Genomic DNA, 21,210 nt, shown 5'->3' with positions numbered 1-21,210 from the left:
CTCCCGGGTTCAAGCAATTCTCGTGCCTCAACCTCCTGAGTAGCTGGGATTACAGGCATGTGCCACCGCGCCCAGCTAATTTTTGTATTTGTAGTAGAGACAGGGTTTCACCATATTGGCCAAGCTGGTCTCAAATTCTTCACCTCAAATGATCTGCCTGCCTCAGCCTCCCATGTTTATACCATTTTAATTGTTTTATACTTTCATTAGCAAGATGTTAGCAGTCAAATTCCTCTTAATTCTCACAAAAGGTAAGTGTTGTCAGAATTTTTGTTGTTTTAAATCATAGCATTCCTAGTGGATATATCAAAATATCTCCTTATAGTTTTTTTTTGGGGGGGGGGTTGTCTTTTTTTTTAGATGTAGTTTCGCTCTTGTCACCCAGGCTGGAGTGCAATGGCGCCATCTTGGCTCACGGCAACCACCACCTCCCGGATTCAAGTGATTCTCCTGCCTCAGCCTTCCTGAGTATAGCTGGGATTACAGGTATACACTACCACACCCGACTAACTTTGTATTTTTAGTAGAGATGGGGTTTCTCCATGTTGGTCAGGCTGGTCTTGAACTCCCAACCTCAGATGATCCACCCGCCTCTGCCTTCCAAAGTGCTGGGATTACAGGCGTGAGCCACCGCTCCTGGCACTTTATAGTCTTGATTTGTATTTCTCAAATAACTAAACACATAGGACACTTCTTGTACTTACTAGCAATTTATATTTTTTTATAAACAGCCTATTCCAATTTCTTATACTTTACAGTTATTTTAAGTTAATGAATTTTAAGAGTGCTTTATATACCTTTTTAAGCAATATGCATTTTAAGCAATAAGCAAATATTTTCTCTTGAAATTTCTTGAAATACAATGTGGTTATATAGTTTCTTAATAGTGTCTCAGTGAATAAAAGTTTTATTTTGATGAAGTCTAATTTGTTGCGGATTTTTTTTTTTTTCATTTTATAGAATTAGTGCTTTCTGCGTCTTGTCTAAGAAATTATTGACTACTCTAAAATCTGGAAGAAGTTCTCCTCTAATTCCTCCTACAAGCTTTACAGTTTTAGCCAAAACCAAGATCAAATAATATTATCCAATATTTTCTTCCAGAAGTTTTATACTTTTAGGTTTTACATGTATCTCTATGATCCACTTTCAGTTAATTTTATACAATAAGAAGAACTAGGCTTCAAACTTTTTTGCATATGGATATTCAGTTATTCCAGCATCATTTGTTGAAAACACTATCCCTTCTCTACTGAATTGCCTTTGCCTCTCTGTCAAAAATTACTTGTCTATACATGAATGGCTTTATATAAAGACTCTCCATTCTGTTTCACTGATCCATTTGTCTTTATGCCAATGCCACAATGTTTTGATTACTGTAGACTTAAAATGTATTCAAATCAGGTAGTGTTAGGCCTCTAACTTTGTTCTTCGTAAAAGCTGTTTTGGTTATTTCAAACATTTCTATTTTAATTTTAGAATCTATCTGTATATATAGATCAAATTAGGGAGAAATGACATCTTAACAATACTGAGTTGTATGATCCGTGAACACAGTTTATCTTTCCATTTATGCGGACTTTCTTTTATTTCTTTCATCAGTGTTTCAGTGTTTTCAACACACAAACCTTGTGCATATTTTGTTAGATTCATATCTAAGTACTTCATTTTTTGGTGCTAGTATAAATTTATTTTGTATTTTTAATGGTCTTAAAATTTTTTTAAATTTCTATTTATAAGTGTTTCCTTGCTACTATTTAGAAATATAAATGGTTATCAGATATTGACTATATTCTACAGCCTTACTAAACTCACCAGTTCTAGTAACAATTTTATAGATCCCTTTAATGTTCTCTACAAATATTCATGTTCTCTGTGAATAAAGTGTTAGTTCTTTCTTTTCAATCTAGATGCCTTTTATTTTATTTTATTATGCCTATTGTATAAGAGTAAATCCAGGCACTATTATTCCATCTGTACTGGAAGCAGAAGTGTTAAGTACATATTTTGAATATTATTTTTATTTTTAAATAATCAATGTCACAGAGATATTTGGAAAGTCATAAGTATTAGATAACAAGGAAATGGTGATTACCAAACTGCTAAATATTCATCATGCTGAACCTACCTTAAAACTTTACAGTTTAGATCCAAGATAATTGTTTTATATTTTTATTACCCTTGGTATTTTCATTAAGAGTCATCATGTAAGCAGTAAAATGTAGAAACAAATACTATACTGAAATTCAATAAATATCTGTTGAATGAATGAATTATAACAATGAATTATAATATGAACGAAGACAATCCTGCATTAATTTGTCATACAACAACCAGTTATAGGAGAAAAAATAGCGAAAGAGAATGCCTTCAAGTTTATCTCATGGCAGAGGAGCTTAAAATACAACACAATAAAGAATTTTAGAACTGGAAGTCTTCTCAGGATTTAGACTGTCTTTTCCCATTCCAGAGATGAGAAAACGGAGACACAGAGAAAAAAATAAACATCTAGAAATGATGACACTATGGGCCTAGGTTTTCTGACTTCTAGTTCTTTCTCATCTACCAAACAAACTATCCATATTTCTTACTTTTTAACTTCTCTAAATGTTGTAGAAACTGCTACATATTAAATAAATAGTAAAATTTTGCAAATAAAAAAACTTTCCTACATTTCACTTATTTTCAACTACGAAAATTATGAAGCATCCAACTATTAAATAATTTCAAATGTAAGAAATATCAGCTAAATGTTTTTAAACAGTTTTACTTTAGTTTTCACTGTTTTTATTTTCCTAACCAGAAAAAAATCCAGTTTTAAAATGTATTTCACAAGTTATTTTGAAATAAAAACATACTTGAAACTCAAAAATATTTTGCATCTAAGTTGATAAAGAATTGCAATTTTATGAGTATATGTTAAGTAAGTATTTGCCTACTCAACGCTAAGGTCTAGGGCCAACTTGATATTCATTCATTCAATAAATACTAATGGCCTATCTGTAAAACACTGTACCAAAACCTGTGAGAGAAATAACAAGTCATTTAAAAAGGTCAAAACTACTGCATCACGTTACAGATCAAAGCTCCTTAAAAGAATAACATACTTTTCTGTCTCAAATATAGTTACAAGTCCATAGAGATCTAAATTAAGTTGAACTGAAGTTTCCCTTTCTGAAGCCACTGGTTTCTGAATGGTATTGAAAAAACAAATTACTAATGCTTTAAACTGAAATCATATTCCTAGCATTACCTCCACTTCCCTGTCCAATTCAAATACTGCAAGAAAACCCATTCTGATAAGAAAGAAGAAAGAGAGACAGAGAGAGAAGGATAGAAGCTGGGAGGCAGGGTGGGAGATAAAGGAACAAAAAAAAATAGGTTTAATTGAAAAAATTTAAATGGTGACAAAAGAAAATGGGCAAAGGGAGAAATTTCTACAACACTAAGAGAACTGCTCTCTAGGGCAGGGACTGGCACACTTTTTCTGTAAAAGATCAGAGAGCAAATATTTGCAGTTTTTTTTTTTTTTTTTTTTTTTGGAGACAGAGTTTCATGCTTGTTGCCTGGACTGGAGTGCAATGGCACGATCTTGGCTCACTGCAACCTCCAGCTTCCAGGTTCAAGCGATTCTGCCACCTCAGCCTCCTAAGTAGCTGCGATTATAGGCATACACCACCACATCCAGCTAATTTTTGTATTTTTAGTAAACATGGGGTTTCAAGATGTTGGCCAGGCTGGTCTCAAACCCCTGACTTCAGGTGATCCACCCTTCTCGGCCTCCCAAAGTGCTGGGATTACAGGCATGAGCCACTGCACCCGTCCTATATTTGCAGTTTTGAGGCCCATATCGTCTTCCACAACAACTCAACTATGAAACTGTAGCTGAGAGCAGCCGTAGACAATAAGTAAATGAACAGCAGTGGCTGTGTTCCAAAAGAACTTTGTTTACAAAAACCAAATGGCAAGTCAAATTTGGCCCAGGTTCATAGTTTGCTGACCCCTTGCTGTAGGGGAAAAAATTCAAAGGACTCAATACTGGCTACAGATAAATGTCTAATTAACTACTGTATAATCTGCATTTCAAAATAAAAGAAATACTCTTTAAAGTGTTTCCCAAATAAACGTTTATGTAAATTATAATGAGTTCCATTTTCTAGGCATAACTACCAAATCTGATATTAAACTCTAACTTCTTTCCTGACTAAAAGTAATTTTTGTGAACAAAAGGAGCTATTGGTTGGGCATTTATAAGATTTGGAAAGAAGATATACAGTATGCTTTGAGTCATTTAGCATGAATTTATTAGTAATAGCAGCCAAAGCACCAGGCAAAAGAGAAAAGACTAAAAGGAACTACAACCTGTCGGCTCCCCACAATAAATCAATTTCAATTGTTTATTCAGGCCAGTACTTGTGAGTGAAAGAGGCAATAGGGAATATAAAATTTTTATTTGTTCTCATTACCACCTTCTTCTAAGATTACAGATAGGCAACCAGGCGCAGTGGCTCATGCCTGCAATCCCAACACTTTGGGAGGCCGCGGTGGGTGGATCATCTGAGGTCAGGAGTATGAGACTAGCCTGGCCAACATGGTGAAACCCTGTCTCTACTAAAAACACAAAAAAATTAGCCAGGCATGGTGGCGAGTGCCTGTAATCCCAGCTACTTGGGAGGTTGAGGCAGGAGAATCGCTTGAACCCAGGAGGCGGAGGTTGCAGTGAGCTGAGATCATGCCACTGCACTCCAGCCTGAGCAACAAAGAGACTTCTGTCTCAAAACAAAACAAAACAAAACAAAAAACACAAAGATTACAGATAGGCTTTCCCTTGTCTATAATGATGAATTAATTACTCATAAATTTATTGAATTTATTTTTAACATGCGTAACTTCCTGATGAAATGCATTCCAAAACTTAATATTCTATTATGTGACCTAGTGTTTTAGTATTTCGTTGTATTGTTCCTAAACCTGCCTCTCTAAGCTCCACAAAAAGCTATCTCATGTGGTTAATTTTTAAACAAATGGAGTCTATATTCCTATTTTCCTTTTTTTTTTTTTTTTTTTGAGTCTGATCTTATCAATGTGTTACTCAAAAAATCTTATTTCTGACTGGATTCAGATTTAGAAGTAGAAGCTCGCAGAGAGGAAAGTCTGAATTTCTTGGCAATTTGTTCCTGGCACTTCTGTTTAGCCTCCTTCATTCTCTTGGCCGAAAGTTAAGCATATTCTGCAGCATCTTCCTAATTTTTCTTAGTATGTTGCTTCTCAGGCAATATGCCGCCATTTGTGCTGCAGGACACATGGAGTAACAAGACGCTGAATCTTGGGTGCTTTGGTCCTAGGTTTCTTACCTTCTTTGTTTAAAGGCTGTCTTAAAACATACTGGCGGACATCATCTTCTTTAGAGAGATTGAAAAGTTTGAGGATTCTGCTAGCTCTTTTGGGCCCCAGGCAACAAGGCACCGTAGTATCAGTCAATCCAGGAATATACTTTTCTCCTTTTTTAACAATAACCAAGTTAGAACGCTCCAATTGGCATCCACAATGCAACCACAAACTGATTTTCTCTTTCTTTCTCCAGTTCTTCTTGGTCTGTAACAGGAATGCCCCTTACTCATTAGCAGGTGGACACAGCCATGAATCAAGATACCCCGCTTCATGGGGAATCATTGTTTGTCGTTACCACCACTGATTAGGACCACATAACCCTTCCATTCTTCAACCAGAGCATCAGCAGCAACTTCTGTGGCCATATGCTTCTCATAAAAAGAGCAGTTTGCATTTATTGTCCACTTCAATGAGTTTCTGGCAGCCAGTGGCTGGGAAGATGTCCAGTTTCATCTTGAAGCAGGTGAATGCCTCCGAGGTGCCATGAAAAAGAGCTCATTATCCATTTTATTTAGTCATTCATTCACTCATTTTTAAAAAATCCTATCTCCATTGGTTATCTATTTTTTTCATATACCTTGACCATTATAACTGCCATTTGGGGAACTTTCTTGATCTCTGAAGTCATTGTGTAGCGGATACTACCAGCAACCCAACCATATTGCCTCATAATTCACCATTCCCTACATAGTAATATCGGCTTACTATAAGTGTCTGTTACACTCTCCCTGAGCGCTTTCTCTAGCCAGTGAGTTTCAGAGAGTTAACAATTCCCAGGATCAGCCCTGGACCAACAACAAAGGAGAGTTGATAAATAAATACTCCAACTTTCTTGTCCTCTATATAGGATAACTCTGAGGTCTTTCTACCCAGTCTCCCAGAAGAAGTCTCCACAAGATTAAGATGACTGCTTTCCCCAGAGATAGGATTACATATACTGTTCCCTTTTACCACTTTGTAAAAGAACTGGTGCAGTCATTGTTTTCTTTTTCTCTTAAGATCCAGCAACGTATTGGAGTGGTGACTTTAGGCACCATCTAAAATGACTCCCAGTGGTCTTACTTGTTAGAACTGATACCTGAGAACCCACCATACTATATATACAATTAGTTTCTGCAGAAATGCATGACTTTGTACTTATTCACCACAGAAATAAATGTACCTGCTACTTCTGGGCAACAGAAATAGTATAAACCAAATTTAAATTTATCTTTATTCAAACAGAAAAATAAGGTATAGAAAAATAGGCCGAGCACGGTGGCTCACACCTGTAATCCCAGGTCTTTGGGACGCTGAGGTGGGCAGATCACGAGGTCATGAGATTGAGGCCATCCTGGCCAACATGGTGAAACCCTGCCTCTATAAAGTACAAACAATTAGCCAAGCATGGTGGTGCACACCTGTAGTCCCAGCTACTTGGGAGGCTGAGGCAGGGGAATCACTTGAACCTAGGAGGCAGAGATTGCAGTGAGCCAAGATCGTGCCACTGCACTCCAGCCTGACAACAGCGTAAGACTCCGTTTCAAGAAAATAAATAAATAAATAAGGAAGAAAAAGAATCTTCCCATCAAAATCCTTTATTCTCCTTCCAAAGGTAGGAAATATAAGAGCCCTATTTACTATTTTAAGTATCACACTTTGAACACAGAGAAGCCCATAGAACTGAGCCAAAATAGTTACAACAGAGTTAGACCCAAGTATATGTTGGGTCTGCATATACTTGCTTGAAAAACCACATCATCCTTCAGCCCAGGATACAGCCTTTGGAGATATTGTTAACCTTCCCCATTATCTTAACTCCCACTTCCAACTAGTCCCATCAATCCAACCTCTATAAAGTGTCTTATAGCCATCTCTTCTTCATTCCCATTAGTCCAATGCCAGTCTGTCTTTCCTATGACAAAAACTTCTAAGTTCCCTGTTTTATTTCACTTCTTTATTCTGGGAAATCTATCTGATAACCTAACACTCCCACATCCCATCTAAGACAGTTCAAACCTATGATAGGTCAAGTCCTGAACATCACATACAGTATTTATGTAAAACATACGAATGTTTACATTACTTAGACAACTCACCGTTCCCTAAACATTTCATGTATTGTTATCTCTGTTTGGAATGAAGACTAAAAGTAAAACATTTGCCTAAAGATTAAACAAAATGTTTACCTGTCTGAAGCTATGTCACTGGCAATGTGATGCTTCACGCCTGACCCATTTTTAATAGAATCCTGTCTTGTGAGCCCATGAGATCGACTTTTCTCCACTGCAGGTACAGATAAGTCACCTGAGGGTCCTTGGAACTGGGTCTGCTCATGTAGTTTTGGTTTCTTCTCCTGAGGTGCCTCCTCATTTCTTAGCCCTCGAAGAACCTTTTGATCAGGTTGCTGTGGTGTATTAGTTCCACTATTATAAAACCATGCTCCTGATTTAGTGAGGATTTCTTGCTGTTTTCGGCACAAATTACATACCCACATAACCTGCACATGAAGACATAGGGGGAAAAAATTAGTGTTCCCAAAAGTTAAAAACAAACAAAAAGAGACAAAAATTCAAGCAAACAAAAAATTGTATGGTTATCCTTCTGAAGTTAAAACATAATCCTAATTAACTGCTACTGTAAATTAAATAATACATACTTTTTTAATTTTTCTGAATAATTCTAATGAAATAGACAACATTTATTGACCACAGAGATAGCAAACTAGAGTCCCAAATTGCTGATTGTTCGTTTGTACTATTTAATTAGTTTTATTTAAATTAGAGGCATTGTGTAACACACAGAAAATAGATTTTGAAGCTAGACAGTTGGGTTTAAATACCAACTCCAAAATTAGAAACTTTGCAACTTTCAACAAGGAACTGAACCTTCATATCTATAAAACTTAGTTTCCTTAATGATAAAATAGGGAAATAAAGATGATAATTTCCCTGTATTTTGAGGTTGAATATTAGAAATAATTTATTTAAAATATCTAGAATATTACTTGTTATAAAGAAAATTAGCTGTTAATATTAGGTTAACATTCTATCAGCAATTATATTATTCTTAAGGGGGCTTTTATTTTTTTCAAGTAGCACTTAATGGCTAAAATAAAGCTACAAGCCTTGTTGATCCTCTATAAAAAAACCTATTAATTGCTAATAATTTATAGTAATGCACTTGATGTTTTTATTGTGACAAAAGACACAAAATAAAATTCGCCATTTTAACCATTTTAATTGTATACCTCAGTAGCAGTAAGTATATTCACATTGTGAAACAGATCTTCAAAACTCTTCTTGCAAAACTGAAACTTTACACCCCATTAAACAGCAAGAGCCCTTTTCCTCTCCCCAAATCCCAGCACAACTATTCTATACTCAATTTTTCAACAGATATATTTTTCAGATTCCAGAAATCTAAACATATTGTAATTAATATCTCTGTGGCCAGAAAACCCTTCACCCTTTTCCGAAAAATCCTTTTCAATTAATCATTTAAAAAGTCATATTATCATAAAATAAGCATTCATAATTCAAGTGTGTGAGTGCTAAATGTTTTGTTTATGTCAAATACTTACTCTTACACAGCTCTCCAGGTTGCTAAACATTTTCTCACATAAAATAAATTACAACAGTATAGATAATCACAGTAAAAGGTTCAACATGGTGTTTTCAACTGACACAAAAATGTTTCTGTAAAATACCACGTAGATTTTTTATCTTATTGTCCATTATTCCAGTTCATAGTTTGTACAGATCTTATCACACAACATTGTACTTGCTCATTTTTATTATTTTTTTCTTTCATTGAATTGTATATACATTTCTTTTCTCCCCAATTAAATCTGAAGCTTATTGAAGGCAGGAACTACATCTTCTACTAACATAATAAAACCTTATAAATTATAGAATGGTAAGATATAAATGTTTGCTAAGTTTAAGTTGTTTAAAATTCTACTGGGGGAAATATGGTAATAATATATTTGATATTATTAGGCCAAGATGTATGTTCTTTAATTTCCTAAAGAATTAGTCATAAATAATATCAACATATGTATGTATTTTATTTTTATAAGTATTTTGATGTGAAAACACCATTATTTCACTGAAATTAAAAAGAATATGCCTCATTGTTCAAATTTATTTTGCTATAATTGATTTGAATAGACATGAAATATACCTAACCCATCAACAGTCTCAAAAATCAAATCTGAGTCAGCATCTCAGTCTTTTGATGCCATCTTGTGACAAACGCAAGTACTGCAGATCTCTTTTAAAAAGTCACTCAAAACAGAACCACAAAATAATGCAAAAATAAATGAAGTTTGAATTTCAACTTTTCTATTTTAAACAAGTTGTTATTTATGCTTCAGTGATAATATATTTTAGATTATTTTAAGATATAAATTTATCTGAATTAGGTCACACTCAGAGTACTGAAGAAGAGCATCCTTTCGTGCCTGGTAATCAACAATGAAACAGAAATGAGAGCTTGTGAGACAGACAATTATCCAATCACTATCATCTGCAGAAACAGCATTTTGCTGCTTTGTAGCAGTTGAAAAATAAAATTTTTCACAAGGTAAGCAGGTTACTTAATGTATTTTAGAGCAGAGCTTCTCAAAGAATATCCCAGGGAGAATAGCATCAGTATCACCAGAAGTGCAAATTCCCAGGTCCCACCCCAGACTTACTGAATAGGAAACTCTGGGGCAGTGCCCAGTAATATTTTTCCCCAAATCCTCCAGGTAATTCTGCCAGATTCTTCTTTAAAGCCACTCAGTAAATTGTAGGCTGATAAATAATAGCTCCTTTGGACAAATTCTCTATTTCTTATATTTCTGCTCCTTTTTTGGCTGTTCTCCAAGAAAGTATTCAGGTGTTCTGCAAGGCTTATGCTGCTACACAACCTGCAGCTCATCAAATCCATAGTCTGATTCTTCTCAACTTAGACAGACTTGTACTTCTCAAAAAACTTAATCTCACTTCAGTTCCCACAGCACTGCCAACTTCTCTTAGTCCCTGAATGATCCTCTATTTCTCTATGGCACAAGCTGTCTACTCTGCAGCTTCTTCTGCAAAGTTATCTCATCCCTCACTATAGATGGGTGTCATGTCTGGGACATGTAGTTATGCTCATGCCACACTACAACAAAGGATAGTTCTGGAAGTCAAGTCTGGCCTTTTCTTGGCCTTTCTGAATCATGATGCACTGCCAAGTTCATTCTGAAGTACTTATGCCCCTGAAGGATGCTAGGGCATCCCAAAGGGTGATTCCCTTCCATGGATCTCAAATAATAATAAGAGTAAAGGTGTCCTTCAATTTAACCAAAATGCATCCTCATCCTGGGTCAAAGCCTGGAAAGAAGAGACTGGAACATACCTCTAATCATCTACTGGCCTCACCTGTCTTCTTTCTCTTCCCCTACAATATAGAAGAATAGAAGAAGCAAGCTTTTCCTTGACTTTTCTTTTCTGTATACCTAATACTTTCCTCAAATACCCTCAGGCTTGAAGTAATGAGCTTCAATCTTCCCATTTCATCGATTTCATCCCTTAAGCCATCCATTGCCTTAATGGCAAAGGAGAAAAAAGACGCCAGCTAACTGATAAAAGAATCTAAATAGGAAGGCAATTATAATATAATATATGCATTACACGTGTTTTGAACATTGTCGGCTATGTTCAGAGATTAATATTTGCCCAAGTACAAAGTACGGACCAGATACACCTCGAGAAAGAGAAGTCCTGGTAGCTTCTGGTTTCTGATAAAATGGCTGATTTCCCAGCTTTAGGCAGGAGTTGTGGGGTGGAAGGAGGAAGGCTGAAGAAGATAGAAAAGGAAGCCTGGGCTGATACTTAAAGAATGTAAAAGTGGCCAAGCGTGGTGGTTCATGCCTGTAATTCCAGCACTTTGGGAGGCCAAGGCGGGAGGATCATGAGGTCAAGAGATTTGAGACCATCCTGGCCAACATGGTGAAAACCCGTCTCTACTAAAATTACAAAAATTAACTGGGCGTGGTGGCACGTGCCTGTAGTCCCAGCTATTCAGGAGGCTGAGGCAGGAGAATCTCTTGAACCTGGGAGGGAGAGGTTGCAGTGAGCCGAGATCTTGCCATTGTACTCCAGCCTGGCAACAGAGTGAGACTCTGTCTCAAAAAACAAAAAAGTTAAAAGTGCAAGTTTTGAATATAGCAAAATCAACCAATAATAGCTCTCAAAAGAAACAGCACAACAGATCAAAGGTAGAAGGGCTTGGAGTAAATATCAGAAACTAGAAAACAGATGGTTTAGCAAGTCACAGGGAACAAAGCATGGGATTGCTGAAAACATGAAACTGCTACTAAGGTTGAACTTTAACACACTATTTAAAGCATGTTAATATTAAGCTATTTCCTTTGAAAAGAAACAGATGGCATTATCAGAATTATTGAGGTATTCATTCAGTATGTGGGTATGCTCCAAAGAAATAGCAAATGAAACTCAACCAATTAAATTAGAGAACTGGGATGGATAAAATTACTAAGTATTAAGTTCTGTAAACTTACAATAAATAACTGGTTAAATAAGAAAACTGAAACAATCAGATAATTAAGTAGAAATTTTAACAGCTTCATAATTAATATGATGAATACATCTTCCAAGTTTTGACAACTGTAAATGCCAAATATTAATTAAAAGACAGGAAATGATAATAAAAACAAGACAATTAAGCTGAAAATACAATCATACATTATGCCATTAAGTTTGTATTACTAAAAATTTTAGATATCTACATTATTATTTATCAAAACAAAATACAAAATTGCAAAGAAATGCAATGTAACTTGCACTTAAAGCCTCAGATACATTATAATTAAAATTATACTGAGATTTACCACTTTGCCTAAATTTAAACTTTTAACCTTCTCTATTACTTTCCCCAAACTCTATTTTTACCTCTACCTATGTAAGTAATTTGTTGTATGCCATGATATAAATCTAAACTTTTAACCTTTTTTTGCTGAAAGCAGACATGTCTTTCAAAAGAAAGACTGTTGTTTCTACACCCAGAATTTTAACTTATAAACGAATAAATAAAAATAAAAAACAAATGAAAGGAAACGAGCAGAGCTAAAGCCTCAGGCCTACTATGTCCCCAGCCAAAAAGCAGGTATCAGTGAATAAGAGCACAGGTCTTATGGTTTAGCAGAACTAGAAGTGCTCCATGTGAAATGAGAAACTGAAATTCATGTTCACTTCTGGATGCCTGGTGCCTTCTTCATTAATAAAAAAAAGCTGAAAAAAATGCTGTGGAAATCTCAACCTACACCTTCCTAGAAGCTTTAGGCTTAGGCAAGTGGGACACACTTGTAACTCTGACACTGAACAAAGCCTCCACAGACTTGGTTTATGTATATGAATTTATAAGATCACTAATGTAAAATATCACTAATATATTAATTTGCAATATCACACAATACCATGATTAAGGCAAGACCCCAGCTCATTAATGAATATCTGGTTCTGAATTGGAGATCCCAGAGACTGCATGAAGGCAACCACGAAATTATTAATATGGAAGAAGTAAGTTCAGAGGAAAGAGGAAGGAAGAAAGAGAAGAAGAGAGAGAAAGACAGGAGGTCCTAGATGGTTTCACAGTTGACTTCTCCCAATCACTGAAGAAATAGCTATCTAAAACTTATACAAAATATTATAGAAGGGGGAAAAATGGAAACTTCCATGATTCAATTTATGAGAAATTTTTAATGGCAATATCAGAAAATAGCAGTGGATCCATTTCCTGAATTGGCTGTTACAAATTACCCCAAACTGGTGGCGTAAAACAACAAGAAATGTATTCCCTCACAGCTCTGGGACCAGAAGTCCAATTTCAGTATCACCTGACCAAAATCAAGATATCAACAAGGCCACGCTCCTTCAGAAGGCTCTAGGGAAAACCAGTTCCTTGTCTCCTCTGGCAATCAGCTTCTGGTGAGTATCATCATTCCTTGGCTTGTGGCCACATCAATCCAATATTCAAGAACAGCATCTTTGAACTCTCTGTTAAATCTTCACATTGTCTTCTCCTCTGTGTTTGTGCACAGATACATATGCACTGATGATACAAGGGACTGCATTTAGGGCTGACCTGCATAATCTCCCTATCTCAAGATCTTTACTGTATCACATCTGCATCTTTTTTGAGGAAAGGGAAGAGTTGGGGGCCATGTAAGATAACATTCATAGGTTTCAGGAATTAAGACATGGTTATCTTTAGAGGGGCCATTTTTCTGCCTACCACAGACAAAATTAAAGTGAATAGCCCAATAGTACAAGTGGAAGTGAATGCATACGTCTTAAAATCTTGAACCAAATCCTTAATTTTATATAGCAAATATATATGAGAAAGAAATGAACAAAGACGAACCTACCATGACAAAGGGGAGATTACACCAAAGATGCAAGAATAGTTTAATTTCAAAAAACATATTAATGAAATTCATCAGATTATTTAATTAAAATAGAAATAAAATGACGTTATCAATACACATAGAAAAACCATTCAGCATTCATAAAATGCAAGATTCATTTGTGTGAAAACAATATAAAATCTAGCAACTAAATATTATGGAAATTAGCAATGATTTGACCTAGGAAAGGATATCTACAAAAACTCTATATCCCATTTTATATTTAAGAATTAAAGGTAACAGCATTCCTTTTAAAGTAAGAAATGAGCAAAGGATTCCCAGTATCACCACCTCTGTTCAACACTGTATTGGAGATGCTAGCCAAGTAAATCTCTCCTCAATCTCTCTCTCTCTGTCTCTCTCTCACACACACAGACACACATAGACACACACACATACACACACGAGAAAGGATGAAATAAAACTGTCCTTATTTGAACACTATTTGATTAAGAACGTCATTTGATTATGATACAAAATGCAAAAATCTACAGCCAAAATATTGAGTAGTAAGGGAGCTCAGTAAGTTTCCTCGATCAAATCATGATTAAGAAAAATAAACAGGATTTCTATACACCACCTATAACCAATGACAAAACATTAAATAAAATTTTTAAAGACGTCTGTTATAAAGAATAATAATAGGCTGGGCACGGTGGCTATGCCTATACTCCTAGCACTTTGGAAGGCTGAGGTGGGCAGATTGCTTGCGCTCAGGAGTTCAAGACCAGCCTGGGCAACATGGCAAAACCTGGCCTCTACAAAAAATTAAAAAATTAGCTGGGCACAGTGACATGGCCCACCCAAGCTACTTGGGGGGGGGCTGAGACAGGAGGAGCACTTGAGCCCAGCAGGTCGAGGCTCCAGTGAACCAAGATGTGTCCCTGCACTCCAGCCTGGGTGACAAAGTGAGACCTGTCTTAAGAAAAAAAAAAAGAAAGAAAGAAAAGAAAATAACATACAAGAGTCCTCCAAACAAAAAAAAACCCTCCTGAGGATCCATTCCAACATGGCCGAATAGGAACAGCTCCGGTGTGCAGCTCCCAGCAGGATCAAGGCAGGAGACGGGTGATTTCTACGTTTCCAACTGAGTCTCTGCTGGTGATACTCAGGCAAACAGGGTCTGGAGTGGGCCTCAAGCAAACTCCAACAAACCTGCAGCTGAGGCATCTGACTGTTAGAAGAAAAACTAACAAACAGAAAGGAATAGCATCAACATCAACAAAAAGGACATTCACACCAAAACCCCATCTGTAGGACACCAACATCAAAGATCAAAGGTAGATAAAACCACAAAGATAGGGAGAAACCAGAGCAGAAAGGCTGAAAATTCTAAAAACCAGAGCAAGTCTTTGACTCCAAAGAATTACAGCCCCTCGCCAGTAACGGAACAAAGCTGGACGGAGCATGACGTTGATGAGTTGACAGAAGTACGCTTCAGAAGGTCGGTAATAACAAACTCCTCCAAGCTAAAGGAACATGTCCTAACCCAATGCAAGGAAGCTAAGAACCTTGAAAAAAATTAGATGAATTGCTAAATAGAATAACGAGTTTAGAGAAGAACATAAACGAACTGATGGAGCTGAAAAACACATCACGAGAACATTGTGAAGCATACACAAGTATCATTAGCTGAATTGATCAAGTGGAAGAAAGGATATCAGAGATTGAAAATCAACTCAATGAGATAAAACAAGAAAACAAGATTAGAGAAAAAAAGAGTAAAAATGAACAAAGCCTCCAATAAGTATGGGACAATGTGAAAAGACCAAATCTATATTTGATTGGTGTACCTGAAAGTGATGGGGTGAACAGAACCAAGTTGGAAAACATTCTTCAGTATATTATCAAGGAGAACTTACTCAGCCTAGCAAGGCAGGCCAACATTCAAATTCAGGAAATACAGAGAACACCACAAAGATACTCCTCGAGAAGAGCAACTCCAAGACACATAATTGTCAGACTCACCAAGGTTGAAATGAAGGAAAAAATGTTAAGGGCAGCCAGAGAGAAAGGTCGGGTTATCCACAAAGGAAATCCATCAGACTAACAGCAGATCTCTCGGCAGAAACTCTACAAGCCTGAAGAGAGTGGGGGCCAATATTCAACATTCTTAAAGAAAAGAATTTTCAACCCAGAATTTCATATCAAGCCAAACTAAGTTTCATACGTGAAGGAGAAATAAAATCCTTTACAGACAAGCAAACGCTTAGAGATTTTGTCACCACTAGGCCTGCCCTACAAGAGACCCTGAAGGAAGCACTAAACATGGAAAGGAACAACAGGTACCAGCCATTGCAAAAACATGCCAAAATGTAAAGGCCATCGATGCTAGGAAAAAACTGCATCAACTAACGAGCAAAAACCAGCTAATATCACAATGACAGGATCAAGTTCACACATAACAATATTAACCTTAAATGTAAATAGACTAAATGGTCCAACTAAAAGACACAGACTGGCAAATTGGAAAAAGAGCCAAGACCCATCAGTTTGCTTTGTTTAGGAGACCCATCTCACATGCAGAGACATACATAGTCTCAAAATAAAGGGATGGAGGAAGATCTACTAAGCAAATGAAGAACAAAAAAAAGCAGGGGTTACAATCCTAGTCTCTGATAAAACAGACTTTAAACCATCAAAGATCAAAAGAGACAAAGAAGGCCATTACATAATGGTAAAGAGATCAATTCATCAGGAAGAGTTAACTATCCTAAATATATATGCACCCAATACAGGAGCACACAGATTAATAAAGCTGTAAGTTCCTTAGAGACTTACAAAGAAACTTACACTCCCATACAATAATAATGGGAGACTTCAACACCCCACTGTCAACATTAGACAGATCAACAAGACAGAAAGTTAACAAGGATATCCAGGAATTGAACTCAACTTTGCACCAAGCGGACCTAATAGATATCTACAGAACTCTCCACCCCAAATCAACAGAATATACATTCCTCTGAGCACCACATCACACTTATTCCAAAATTGACCACATAGTTGGAAGTAAAGCACTCCTCAGCAAATGTAAAAGAACAGAAATTATAACAAACTGTCTCTCAGACCACAGTGCAATCAAACTAGAACTCAGGACTAAGAAACTCAATCAAAACTGCTCAACTACATGGAAACTGAACAACCTGCTCCTGAATGACTACTGGGTACATAACGAAATGAAGGCAGAAATAAAGATGTTCTTTGAAACCAATGAGAACAAAGATACAACATACCAGAATCTCTGGGACACATTTAAAGTAATGTGTAGAGGGAAATTTATAGCACTAAATGCCCACAAGAGAAAGCTGGAAAGATCTAAAATTGACACCCTAACATCACAATTAAAAGAACTGGAGAAGCAAGAGCAAACACATTCAAAAGCTAGCAGAAGGCAAGAAATAACTAAGATCAGAGCAGAACTGGAGGAGATAGAGACACAAAAAACCCTCCAAAAAAATCAATGAATCCAGGAGCTGGTTTTTTGACAAGATCAACAAATTTGATAGACCGCTAGGAAGACTAATAAAGAAGAAAAGAGAGAAGAATCAAATAGGTGCAACAAAAAATGATAAAGGGGATATCACCACCGACCCCACAGAAATACAAACTACCATCAGAGAATACTATAAACACCTCAACGCAAATAAACTAGAAAACCTAGAAGAAATGGATAATTTCCTGGACACTTACACTCTTCCAAGACTAAACCAGGAAGAAGTTGAATCCCTGAATAGACCAATAGCAGGCTCTGAAATTGAGGCAATAATTAATAGCCTACCAACCAAAAAAAGTCCAGGACCAGAAAGATTCACAGCCGAATTCTACCAGAGGTACAAGGAGGAGCTGGTACCATTCCTTCCTAAACTATTCCAATCAATAGAAAAAGAAGGAATCCTCCCTAACTCATTTTATGAGGCCAACATCATCCTGATACCAAAGCCTGGCAGAGACACAACAAAAAAAGAGAATTTTAGACCAATATCCCTGATGAACATCAATGCAAAAATCCTCAATAAAATACTGGCAAACCGAATCCAGCAGCACATCAAAAAGCTTATCCACCATGATCAAATGGGCTTCATCCTGGGATGCAAGGCTGGTTCAACATACACAAATCAATAAATGTAATCCAGCATATAAACAGAACCAAAGACAAAAACCACAAGATTATCTCAACAGATGCAGAAAAGGCCTTTGACAAAATTCAACAGCGCTTCATGCTAAAAACTCCCAATGAATTCGGTATTGATGGAACGTACCTCAAAATAATAAGAGCTATTTATGACAAACTCACAGCCAATATCATAATGAATGGGCAAAAACTGGAAGCATTCCCTTTGAAAACTGGCACAAGACAGGGATGTCCTCTCTCACTACTCCTATTCAACATAGTGGTGGAAGTTCTGGCTAGGGCAATCAGGCAAGAGAAAGAAAAAAAAGGTATTCAGTTAGGAAAAGAAAAAGTCAAATTGTCCCTATTTGCAGATGACATGACTGTCTATTTAGAAAACCCCATCATCTCAGCCCAAAATCTCCTTAAGCTGATAAGCAACTTCAGCAAAGTCTCAGGATACAAAATTAATGTGCAAAAATCACAAGCATTCTAATACACCAGTAACAGACAAACAGAGAGCCAAATCATGAATGAACTTCCATTCACAATTGCTTCAAAGAGAATAAAATACCTAGGAATCCAACTTACAAGGGATGTCAAGGACCTCTTCAAGGAGAACTACAAACCACTGCTCAGTGAAATCAAAGAGGACACAAACAAATGGAAGAACATACCATGCTCATGCACAGGAAGAATCAATATCGTGAAAATGGCCATACTGCCCAAGGTTATTTATAGATTCAATGCCATCCCCATCCAGCTACCAATGACTTTCTTCACAGAATTGGAAAAAAACTGCTTTAAAGTTCATATGGAACCAAAAAAGACCCCACATTGCCAAGACAATCCTAAGTCAAAAGAACAAAGCTGGAGGCATCATGCTACCTGACTTCAAACTACACTACAAGGCTACAGTAACCAAAACAGCATGGTACTGGTACCAAAACAGAGATATAGACCAATGGAACAGAACAGAGCCCTCAGAAATAATACCACACATCTACAGCCATCTGATATTTGACAAACCTGAGAAAAACAAGAAATGGGGAAAGGATTCCCTATTTAATAAATGGTGCTGGGAAAATTGGCTAGCCATAAGTAGAAAGCTGAAACTGGATCCTTTCCTTACTCCTTATACGAAAATTAACTCAAGATGGATTAGAGACTTAAATGTTAGACCTAATACCATAAAAACCCTAGAAGAAAACCTAGGTAACAACATTCAGGACATAGGCATGGGTAAGGACTTCATGTCTAAAACACCAAAAGCAACGGCAACAAAAACCAAAATTGACAAATGGGATCTAATTAAACTAAAGAGCTTCTGCACAGCAAAAGAAACTACCATCAGAGTGAACAGGCAACCTACAAAATGGGGAAAATTTTTGCAATCTATTCAGCTGACAAAGGCTAATATACAAAAGCTAGAAAGAACTCAAACAAATTTGCAAGAAAAAAACAAACAACCCCATCAAAAAGTGGGCAAAGGACATGAACAGACATTTCTCAAAAGAAGACATTCATGCAGCCAACAGACACATGAAAAAATGCTCATCATCACTGGCCATCAGAGAAATGCAAATCAAAACCACAATGGGATGCCATCTCACACCCGTTAGAATGGCAATCATTAAAAAGTCAGGAAACAACAGGTGTTGGAGAGGATGTGGAGAAATAGGAACACTTTTACACTGGTGGTGGGATTGTAAACTAGTTCAACCATTGTGGAAAACACTATGGTGATTCCTGAAGGATCTAGAACTAGAAATGCCATATGACCCAGCCATCGCATTACGGGGTATATACCCAAAGGATTATAAATCATGCTGCTATAAAGACACATGCACACGTATGTTTATTTGCGGCACCATTCACAATAGCAAAGACTTGGAATCAACCCAAATTTCCATCAGTGACAGACTGGATTAAGAAAATGTGGCACATATACACCATGGAATACTATGCAGCCATAAAAAAGGATGAGTTCGTGTCCTTTGTAGGGACATGGATGCAGCTGGAAACCATCATTCTCAGCAAATTATCACAAGAACAGAAAACCAAACACCACATGTTCTCACTCACAGGTGGGAATTGAACAATGAGATCACTTAGACATAGGAAGGGGAATATCATACACTGGGGCTATTAGGGGAGGGGGGAGCAGGGAGGGATGGCATTGGGAGTTATAACTGATGTAAATGACGAGTTGATGGGTGCTGACGAGTTGATGGGTGCAGCACACCAACATGGCACATGTATACATATGTAACAAACCTGCACGTTGTGCACATGTACCCTAGAACTTAAAAGTATAATAAAAAATAAATAAATAAATAAATCATTCACAAGTTTTAAAATAAATAAACAAATAAAATAAAAATAAAAGAACTAGAGAAACAAGAGCAAACACATTCAAAAGTCAGCAGAAAGCAAGAAATAACTAAGATAAGAGCAGAACTGAAGGAGATAGAAACATAAAACACCCTTCAAAATGAATCCAGGAGCTCGTTTTTTTAAAAGATTAACAAAATCGATAGACTGCTAGCAAGACTAATAAAGAAGAAAAGAGAGAAGAATCAAATAGATGCAATAAAACATGATACAGGGGATATCACTACTGATCCCACAGAAATACAAACTACCATCAGAGAATACTATAAACACCTCTGTGCAAATAAACTAGAAAATCTACAAGAAATGGATAAATTTCTGGCACATACACCCTCCAAAGACTAAACCAGGAAGAAGGTGAATCTCTGAATACACCAATAACAGGCTCTGAAACTCAGGCAATAATTAATAGACTACCAACGAAAAAAAAGGCCAGGACCAGATGGATTCACAGCCAAATTCTACCAGAGGTACAAAGAGGAGCTGGTACCATTCCTTCTGAAACGATTCCAATCAATAGAAAAAGACAGAATCCTCCCTAACTCATTTTATGAGGACAGCATCATCCTGATATGAAAGCCTGGCAGAGACACAACAAAAAAAAGAGAAATTCAGACCAATATCCCTGATGAACATCAACGCAAAAATCCTCAATAAAATACTGGCAAACCGAATCCAGCAGCACATCACAAAAAGCGTATCCACCATGATCAAGTCGGCTTCATCCCTGGGATGTAAGGCTGGTTTAACATACGCAAATCAGTAAACATAATCCATCACATAAACAAGCAATGACAAAAACCACATGATTTTCCCAATAGATGCAGAAAAGGCTGTTGACAAAATTCAACAGCGCTTCATGCTAAAAACTCTCAAT

At 36.7% G+C, this 21,210-nt stretch overlaps 1 protein-coding gene and 1 pseudogene across 19 annotated transcripts in view; both read right to left on the bottom strand.

Annotated features, from left to right (window-relative positions):
- RIMS2 (regulating synaptic membrane exocytosis 2) overlaps positions 1-21,210 on the bottom strand; it is a 792,768-nt gene that overhangs the window by 504,198 nt on the left and 267,360 nt on the right. For all 19 annotated transcript variants that reach the window (XM_030937587.1, XM_030937589.1, XM_030937577.1 and 16 more), the window contains one exon: positions 7,557-7,867. In XM_030937587.1, coding sequence (XP_030793447.1) covers positions 7,557-7,867 — 311 coding nt within the window. The remainder of the gene's footprint in view (positions 1-7,556; positions 7,868-21,210) is intronic.
- Positions 5,100-5,841, bottom strand: LOC104655125 (annotated as a pseudogene).

This window comes from Rhinopithecus roxellana, chromosome 9 (assembly GCF_007565055.1).
Source record: "Rhinopithecus roxellana isolate Shanxi Qingling chromosome 9, ASM756505v1, whole genome shotgun sequence".
Lineage (NCBI taxonomy): Eukaryota > Metazoa > Chordata > Mammalia > Primates > Cercopithecidae > Rhinopithecus > Rhinopithecus roxellana.
Note: the sequence above shows the minus strand (reverse complement) of the source record. Positions and strands in the feature narration are given on the sequence as shown.